Here is a 9,222-nt window from a genome sequence, read left to right as displayed (position 1 = left end):
CTCGTATCTCGGCTCACTGGAACATTTCATGGAAAGGAGGCACAATTTTTTGTTATCAGTTTAACCTGTAGTTTGCTATGGCAAGTCCAAATTTCTGTTGTGAGAAATATCAATAAAAGGGCAGCCTTTTCCATTATTTTCTGCTGCCTAGATGTTGTGAAGCTTGTGATCAGCCACATCACTGCTAACCTTCACTGGCTACATCAAGCCTGAGTGCCCTGCAGTAGTTATTTTCTGCTGATGCAACAGGTGCAAAAAAAAAAAAAAAAACTTAACAGGAGAGAAAGAGATGTTGGGAAGATAATCAAGCATAAGTGAAAAGACCTCTGTAGGGGCTTTTATTAGCTGTTAAGTGAAAAACTCACATGCATTCTACATCAGGGATTACTGGAAAAAGAAAAACCTATTTAAAGTGCAGTTTATTGCATAAAAGGAAAAACATGGAACAAAAATAGTGACACAAAATAGTTTTATATGAAGCAATTTCCAGTGTTTTCCTGAATTAAAGGTGGGGTAGGCAATTTATTCAGAAGTATTTTGTTTTATTTAGCATTGTTATATTTGTTGAAACTCCCTTTATATGCCAACAGCAATCAAATGTGCTAACAAAAAAATAAAAAATCCAGTATCTGTGGCAGATGCATCATTGAAAAAAGCGCCGAACGAATGAAATGATTGGCTGGACTACTTGCTTATCTACCTAAATGTGTTTTAGTGAATGGCTTTGGAAGCTGAAGGGAGGGGGTGGGATTTATTTCCATTGGAGACTTTCAAAATCTAGCTGTCTAACAAAATGGAGACCGGTAATGCCGAAAAACAACCAGCTCCCAGCACAACACAGATTCCAATACAAACTCCATGTAAAGATAAAAAAAAAAAAAACAAGTTTTATTTGCTGAAGCCCGACTTCCAAAATGAGAATCAGATCAACGGGCAAAAAAAAGGGTCCACATTGGAAAGGCGTTTGAGTCATGGAGAGACCTCCCCTTTGTTTTCAAAACAGATTCACTGCATCATCTTTGCGCACGCCAGACGGAGGCCAGCAACAGAATGAGCTCCGCAAGTGGTGGCGGGGAAAGCTTGTGCCTTATCTTAAATCAAAAGACAGCTGCTGTGTGTGGGTTACGTAGAACAACTCTTTATGAAGTACGTTGTTCTTGAACATTCCATATTAACATACATTAAGGGGACAATGTTATAAATACTCATGTCATACACCATGTCTACATACCACAAATTAATTGCAAGGCTGTTGTTTTTATAGCATAGTTTGCAGAGGTACACCACATAAACTGGTAGCAGGTGATGTATACTGGAATTCCCCACACTGTTTTGTCCCCTAAAATACTATGAAAATGATACTATACACCTCATTTGACAATGTGTAATAAGTAGCTGCTTGTGGCCAAATGTTACCAGAGTTAGGGCAATTTACTTCCATACCTGTCACCTGAATTCAGGAAGTTGAAATTCTTAATACAAAAGAAACAAAATCCTACTGCATAATGATTTGATTAAGATTACTATTATTTGATTTCAGTTTTAACTGGAATACAGTGCAAATCAACCCCAAAAACCTGGCTAATATTGCTTGTCATATTGCTGCATATGAGAGTGAATATCAGTAGTTTTTTCTATGAAGAAAGCAGTACAAGGTGGTACATTAAATCAGCAGTGGGTTATTTGGGTCACAATAGCGCTATTACCATTAAACTGATACAGGTTTAAAATTAAACTAGATTGCCGCTTCCAACCAATACAAAATTAATCTCATCAGTAAGAAAACACAGTGCAAGAAAAGCAACAAAACATCTACTTGTTCAAAGAAGACAGCTGATTTTAAGGCAAAGGACAAACCAGAAGGTAGAAGTTTAAGTGTCTAGTTTAGACAGATTTATCAATACTGTGGTCTTCCATTGACAGAAAGAAAAGAGCACCTAAATACAAATGGACTTATTATTATAGTACATCTCTATATTAAGAATTATCAGGCACTCTACTTTTTGTTAACACAACCATAGTCCAACATATCTGCCCTATTCCAGCTGCACCTATGTTTGTCTTCCCTGCTCTGGTTCTAGTCTAAGCTCAATCTGTCCTGGTTTCACAAGTGGTTGTGGAGAAGATGGAGGGAGGGTGTTCTGGCCCTCTAAGCCATGGTTTTCTTTTTGCACTCCGCAGAGCAGAAGAGGAAGCCCTGCACTGCCATGAAACGCTGGCCGATCAGGCACTTGGAGCATCCAGAACACTTGAAGCACTGTGGCTCGGCGTGCCAGTGGGATTCGCCGTAGGAAACCCTCTGGGCCTCGGGTTCTACCGCATTCTGGCAGGCTGAGCATTTCTGGGATGAGGGAGGATATAATGATGTCATGGCACATAGTCATTTATTTTAAGTTTTTCACCATTCATTTTCATATTGTTCAATCTTTCCATTTAGATTTTAGACATTTTGCCTTTTCCTTTGTACACATAACAGCACAGACATACACATACACCACCTACACTTTAAAAAATACCAGTGTGCTCAAAAATGTAACAAATATTGGTCAGAACTGTTCATGGTGAAAAGCATTAAGTTCTTTTGGATGTTTTAAAGCCAATTAAGTTTTGGGACAAGGTCTAAAATCCAGAAACTTGACTGACATGTTAGGCTCTTTTTAAAATGGCGCATTAAAAAATAAATAATATTAGCTTTTTTAAAATATTTATTTGTCATTACCAATGGCTTTGTAACCATGTGGTGTGTCTACCTTAAAATACTTAAAGTAAGTACAGTTCTCAACATTATATATATGTATAACTATAATGACACAGTCAGAAGTGAAGGCAAGTATGAAGTTACAGAACAGTGGCGTTGCAGGGGATTATGTTGGATAAATCATGTAAACACATGCTGAGTGCTTCACATTCTTGGCTTAGGGTGGCCAGCTTTCATTTACAATCATTCTTTTATATCAGTTTTATCCTGAGGCCTGTTGTTCAACCTGCATGAGACCCTTTAACACAAACCCTAATGACCTGCGATACCCCGTGTCAAACTACTCAATCACAATGCAGGCACATGAGGATTTTACTGTTTTGTAACTAGATGGGATCAGATCTGCAAATACGAACATTTCTCTAATCTATTTCCCACAGACCCTGAAAACTGCAGTTATTAAGCCACTCTTAAAAAAAAAAAGAAGAACAATCTAGACACATTACTATTGAACAACTTTGTATAGGCTGATATCAAATCTCCCCTTCTCAAGTAAAATCATTGAAAAGCTTCCTGGCCCTAAACACAATTTTACAGTTTTAACGTTTTGTAGTCAGGATTTGAACCGCACCACAGCAGCAATGACATGAGTTCCCCAAAGCTTCATACCCGGGCTTCTTCTGTTAAACATCTACATGCTCCCGCTGAATCAGATTATGGAAAACAACATAAAATCTTATATAAAAGTGTGTGTCGTCTGCATAATTATGATAACTATGTCACCAGTTGACTCTGGTCCCATACAAGCAGGCGCATTGAACAAATAATTGGATGTGCCAACATTTCCTTTAATCAAACAAAGATAAAACTGAAGTATCTGCTTTTGGAGCCAAGGAAGAATTATTAAAAGTCAGTGCTCAGCTTTAGGCACTAACTAAACTGAACTAAACCACAAACCACGAAAGAAGTCTAGAAGTCATAGACTCAAGACCTATATTTTAACATCCACATTAAGATAATTACAACATCAGCCTACAGTCACTTTATGAATATATCAAGAATTAGAGGTATTATGTCTCAACAGGATCTAGAAAAGCATGTCCATGCATTTATCAGACAGCTGCAGCTGAACACTAAGACCAGGAAAGTAGATCACATCACTTCTGTTCTCAGAACTTTATCACTGTTTGTGATAAAAAATTACTTTAAAATCCTACGGTTGCAGACAAACTCCCAGAACCCTCAGTTCTTTTAAATCAGGGCATAAGACTGCTTTTCTTTACATTAAATTAGAGACTACTTATTCATATATTGCTGTGCACTGTAATTAAATGTTTCCCTATTTAAGTGTGTCTTTTATATTGCCTTTTGTTTCACTTATGTCTTATGTGAAGCACTCTGAATTGCCATTTTGTTAAAAAGAGTAGAGAAATTAACTTGCCCCATCATGGTTTGCCTAGCTGGCCACAACAGGACTTTTTCCTAGGGTTGGGGGTGTCACCTGAGTTAGGGCAACTCAAGTTAAAAATCTATGCAATTGGGGATCTGAATGTAGTTTGGAAAACAGCTTCCAACAAACAAATACTAATTTTTCATTCTGTTAAAAAAGAAACCCAGAGAAAGCAAGTCTGTCTTACCACAGCGTAGTTCTTCATGTAGCAGGGCTTGCAGACAGGCTTGTCTTTCTCCATCACATATGTCTCTCCGGCGAGAATGCAGTCACAGTCAAAACAGCAGAAGTGCTTCAGATGCCAATTCTGGCCCTCAGCCTGAGTGTACTCGTTACTGAAGATCAGCTGTGGACAGACAAGCATCAAAACGTAGATAGAATAGTGCTACCAAAATCAAAACTACAGAGAAACTGATGCATGCACAATTTAAATTTTGCCTCCAATACCACACAATAATAGTGTTGCAATGAAACGTAAACAAAACTACTAATAACTTCCAAAATACTTGAAATGGTAATATCCTCTCACCTCATCACAGCCTCCACAGCGTGGCTTCTCGCTGTCTCCATAGTGGCGTCCACAGTACAGCTTGCCTTTCTTCCAGAAGTAGATCATGTCCACCAGTAGTTCGTTGCAAGTACAACACACGAAGCATGCTGGGTGCCACATCTTGTCATAGCCGGCCCGCTCAGCATAGACAGCTGGCTCGCCCAGACGCATGGGCTGCTGGCAATGATTACATGACTTGAAGGGAAAGAAGAGAGAAGAGAGAGAGAGATGGTTGGTATGGTGGGTGGATTTGGATTTAACATTAACAGGTGATGTAAAACTCAATTGTCCAATTCAGTTTTCTTCTTTGTTGGTTTATAATTGGTCTGCAACTGATGATAATCTTCATTTTCCAATAACCTAAGGATTATATTTCAATCAGTCATTAAGACTATAAAATGTCAAAATCAAGTGAAAAATTCCCATCATAAGTTCCCAGAACTCGAAGTGACGAAGTATACTATCATATAGATATGGTATGTGTAAGACAAAACCGTGTCAGACCAGTCAATTACATCCTGCCATGAAAAGATTTCTTACAGTCCCTTTGATTCTAACAAACACTTATTATGTATTCCCAGCACTTATCAGTAGGTTTACACAAAGGGTAACAGCCTTCTCTTTGAGCCAATTCAAGACAAACTCATTTGATCTGACAAAGTAAAGTAAAGATTTGAACTCTTTGCCTCCAATCACAGTACTCCCTGAACGACACATTTTCCTGCAGAAAATTCCTCTTTACAACACATGGGCCTAGCCAATGTGACCTGGCCTGGATGTTGGCAATTAAGTTGAGATGACGGTGGAGTTAAGGTGAAGGTAGAGATATGTAAAGTCATTATGACACTCCCTGACAGGAGAGAAGAGCGCAGCCATGGAAATTAGGAATTACAATGGAGGATAAACCTAAGAGAGTGGGAGAATATAGAACATGGGCTCATGAAAAAGACAATGAGCTTGTAACAGAAGAGAAAGAAGACAGCAACATGGAGAAGAATACAGGAAAAAAAATGAAAAGAATGAGAAGTTGGTGCTTACTTATGCACTCACTGTTGCTCTTCCATAACCACTGCTGCTTCTTGTTTCAATATCAGACCCCTTTGTTTATTCATGAGTCACAGCAGAACTAAAGGGAGGTATACATCATAAGACTCCACAGAGCACGGATTATATGACTGCACATGGTGATGATGAGATCCAACAAAACAACTCCTGTTTTGACTCAAGACCCACTGTGAATTATAATTAAATCACTCTCCATCATCCTGAATGGGGACGGCTACGTCAGAGTTGGTCTTATGGGTCCACCTAGTGTCCTGTCTAGGAGTTACACAGTGCTTCTTGTAATTATTACTGACTGTAATGCACTGGTACAAAAACAAGGTAAAACAGTCATTACCTAAGTAACCAAGTCATCAGGTTGTACATACATATGACCTAAACTATGGACTAGTGCTCACATAATTAACTAGAGTAATAACAGGAGTTAATCACACCTTCAAGACACTCTTTATAACCATGGTTCCCAGCTTGGAGGCACGGACTGACCTCCCCATGGGATCATCAGATAAATCTGAGGGGTCGTCAGATGATTCGTGGTACAAGGAAGCATAAAGATATTGTTCTGCTACATATATTTACTGTCCTTTTTTTATGAGTTTTAAAGTCATAAACTTTTAAAGTCACGAAACAATCCAGGGGAAATCCCTCTATGGCAGATATACACAATCTGTCATAAGGGATCACAAGTAGACACTGCTTAATTTTAAGGGCTCACAAGCCAAAATGGTTGAGAGCCAGTAGCATTATCCTGTTGCATCACATTAAAGCAATATCCTCTATAATAATTCCCGTTCTTGATGTAAGAAGATCAACAGTCAGGTCTCAGAAACTGGTGAAGAATGTTGCCAAAGCCGAGTAGTAACAATAAAGTATTGTTCGTACCCAGTTAGTGCAAAAAGTTGCCTACACCTTATGATGTTAAGCACTACTGCATTGATTTATTATAATTTATTTTACAGTACAGAGCTCCTGGAAGTAGGAGATAAGATGCCTGTTGTTAATTGTTAAAAATGAATAATTTCAACCAGTTGATCTGACCTTAATGCCAATAGTGTAGATGTCCAGGAAAGTGACAGACTGATGAACAGGCAACTTACAAAGGCCTTTTGTGGTAGTCCAGGTTGCTGAGCTCCAGGGACGCCAATGGCTCCAGCAGTGGCAGTAGTACCCATGGCTCCTCCAGCGGGCCCAAAGCCAGAAGACAGTCCACCCCCAGGACTTGAAACTGGCCCAGCACCACCAGTTCCTCTACCCCCTGCTCCAGGTCCAAAGCCAGGACCTCCAGCCCCTGCTCCAGGTCCTGCAGCCCCTGGCCCAGAACCAGCTCTAGCACCACTAACTCCTGGTCTAAATCCAGCTCCTCCAGCTCCACCACCGGCCCCAGGGCCAGCATCAGCTCCAGGTGTACCAACCCCAGGTCCAAACCCTGCTCCACCAGCACCAGGTGCGCTTCCAGCCCCAGCTCCACCCTGCCCTCCTGCCTGAACCAGAGCCATCTCTTCAGGCAGTATAACATCTCCGACCCCCAGGGCCTCATCCTTGTACTTGCGGACATACTGCTGCATTTGCTTGACCTCGGCTGGGCTCAGCTCATGGCACATGGACGGGTCCTGGTCATGCTCGGGCAGCTGGCATGCCATCTGCTGCCGGCGGTAAGCAGCTCCCTCTGTACCGGTCACCGGACGTTTCTCTGGTGGGAGCAGCTCAATGTAACGCACCGCCTGGAAGTCAGGGGAAATTTTGAAGATACAGTTTAGCTCAGATGGGATAAACAAAGATTGTGTGAAGGACAGAGATGAGATGACGGCACAAAAAGAAGTATTGGACCAATCAGAAAGAGAGTAAGGGTTATTTCTTTTAAAAAAAACTTTTGAAACAGAGGCTTGTGGTGAGAAAGACATGCCCAAAACAAGGGTCCTTAAGATACAGTACTAGACTAAACTAACTTGTTCCAAAGAGTGTTCCAAAACTTTATCCTGGTTCTGCTCAGGGGAAACAGACCTTGTAAACTTCAGATAAGACAAAGCAGTTGAGCAATTAATGTATCTATGGCATATTCATACTAAACAAGAAACCATCAAACAGTCTTAGTCTTTACTTATGAACAGCTGAGTTAAGTTTAAATCAACTGTGAGTTAACATTGATGTTTTTCAAGGTTATTTTGGTTAGTTCTCGTTTCCAAGATATCAATATAATGTGATGTCCCTGTTTAACAACTGAGCAGCTAAGATTCAGTTGGTAGTTGCTATCATTCTTGTAAACATTTTATAAAAGCAATAGGACAATCGACACTTTGTTTCCTAACTACTAATGGCACAGGCTGATTACAGTTAGACAATGCCAAAGCTTTCCACAGCTTGAACCACTGTATGTCACATCTACAAAACTAAACAAACGGCAATGAATAATTGATTACAAAGCCTTTAAATGGAGCACACACCCACATGATACCACTTGAGTCACAGCACAGAGCGATCTTATGCTGTTTAGGACAAAGTGCAGGCACAGGCCAACAATGAATAAAGGCAAAGCTACTTTTTGGGTGATTAAAACTACACCCCCCCAAGAAAGTCTTGGCTGTAGATTCATCCTATAGCTGATGCATTTGTTGTATCACCAAATTCTATTTGTCACTTAATGTATAATAAATATTGCAATCCCTATTAATCCTAGTAATGTTTGAACTAGGCAGTTCATGCTTTTATTATCAATTTTGTTTTGTCAATTAATCAGAGCCTTATGTAACGTCTTCAAATTGCTTGTTTTGTACGACCAACAGTCTACAACCCAAAGACATTTAATGTTCAGTGATATAAAAACAGACGAAAGCAGCATCTTTTCTCATTTGAGAAGCTTGAACCAGAGAATGGCATTTGCTCTTGAAAACTGACTTAAATAATAATTAATCTAATTAATTTAGCACTAGTTTTAACTCTTACCAGATACTTATTGGCTACTGGTGGTGCCCAGTCATAGGTGATAGGCTTCATTGGCACATCTTTGGGGACTGGTACCACACTGGCTGATGTGGCACTGACAGCAACAGGCACTTTGTTAGCCTTGATAGGAGTGACACTGGCAGGTATAGGCTGAGGCTGAGCCTGATGTGGAGCCTGATGCGGAGCCTGATGCGGAGCTTGATGCGGAGCCTGATGCGGAGCTTGATGCGGAGCTTGATGCGGAGCTTGATGCGGAGCCTGATGCGGAGCCTGATGCGGAGCTTGATGCGGAGCCTGATGCGGAGCCTGAGGCCTGCCGGGTGCTGTACCTGCAGCAGCTCCAGCAGGCTGTACAGAACCAGCTATGGCAGAGGGGGGCACCACAGTGGAAGAAGCACTCGGCGGTACAACGTAAGCAGTGGCAGGGCTGGGCAGAGTAATGGTCATCATACTGCCATCGTAGCGGGGATGCCATCCGTCTTCAGCTTGGCGATGAGGCCGGTGTACTTGGTGTCCTCGAAC

At 40.8% G+C, this 9,222-nt stretch overlaps 1 protein-coding gene across 1 annotated transcript; it reads right to left on the bottom strand.

Annotated features, from left to right (window-relative positions):
* Nucleotides 1-321: 321 nt before the first annotated feature.
* Nucleotides 322-9,198, bottom strand: LOC119911220 (testin-like). The gene is made up of 5 exons (XM_038730031.1): nt 8,701-9,198; nt 6,858-7,481; nt 4,678-4,893; nt 4,336-4,494; nt 322-2,341 (listed from the first exon to the last, which is right to left on the bottom strand). Exons 1-5 carry the CDS (start codon nt 9,148-9,150, stop codon nt 2,150-2,152), a joined length of 1,641 nt encoding a protein of 546 aa, XP_038585959.1. The 5' UTR covers nt 9,151-9,198; the 3' UTR covers nt 322-2,149.
* Nucleotides 9,199-9,222: the final 24 nt, after the last annotated feature.

The sequence above is a fragment of the Micropterus salmoides genome, unplaced genomic scaffold, assembly GCF_014851395.1.
Source record: "Micropterus salmoides isolate LMB-PRFRI ecotype aquatic unplaced genomic scaffold, ASM1485139v1 Ms_hic_scaffold_1968, whole genome shotgun sequence".
Lineage (NCBI taxonomy): Eukaryota > Metazoa > Chordata > Actinopteri > Centrarchiformes > Centrarchidae > Micropterus > Micropterus salmoides.
The sequence above is the reverse complement of the archived record's forward strand: the minus strand, read 5'-3'. Positions and strand labels throughout refer to the sequence as shown.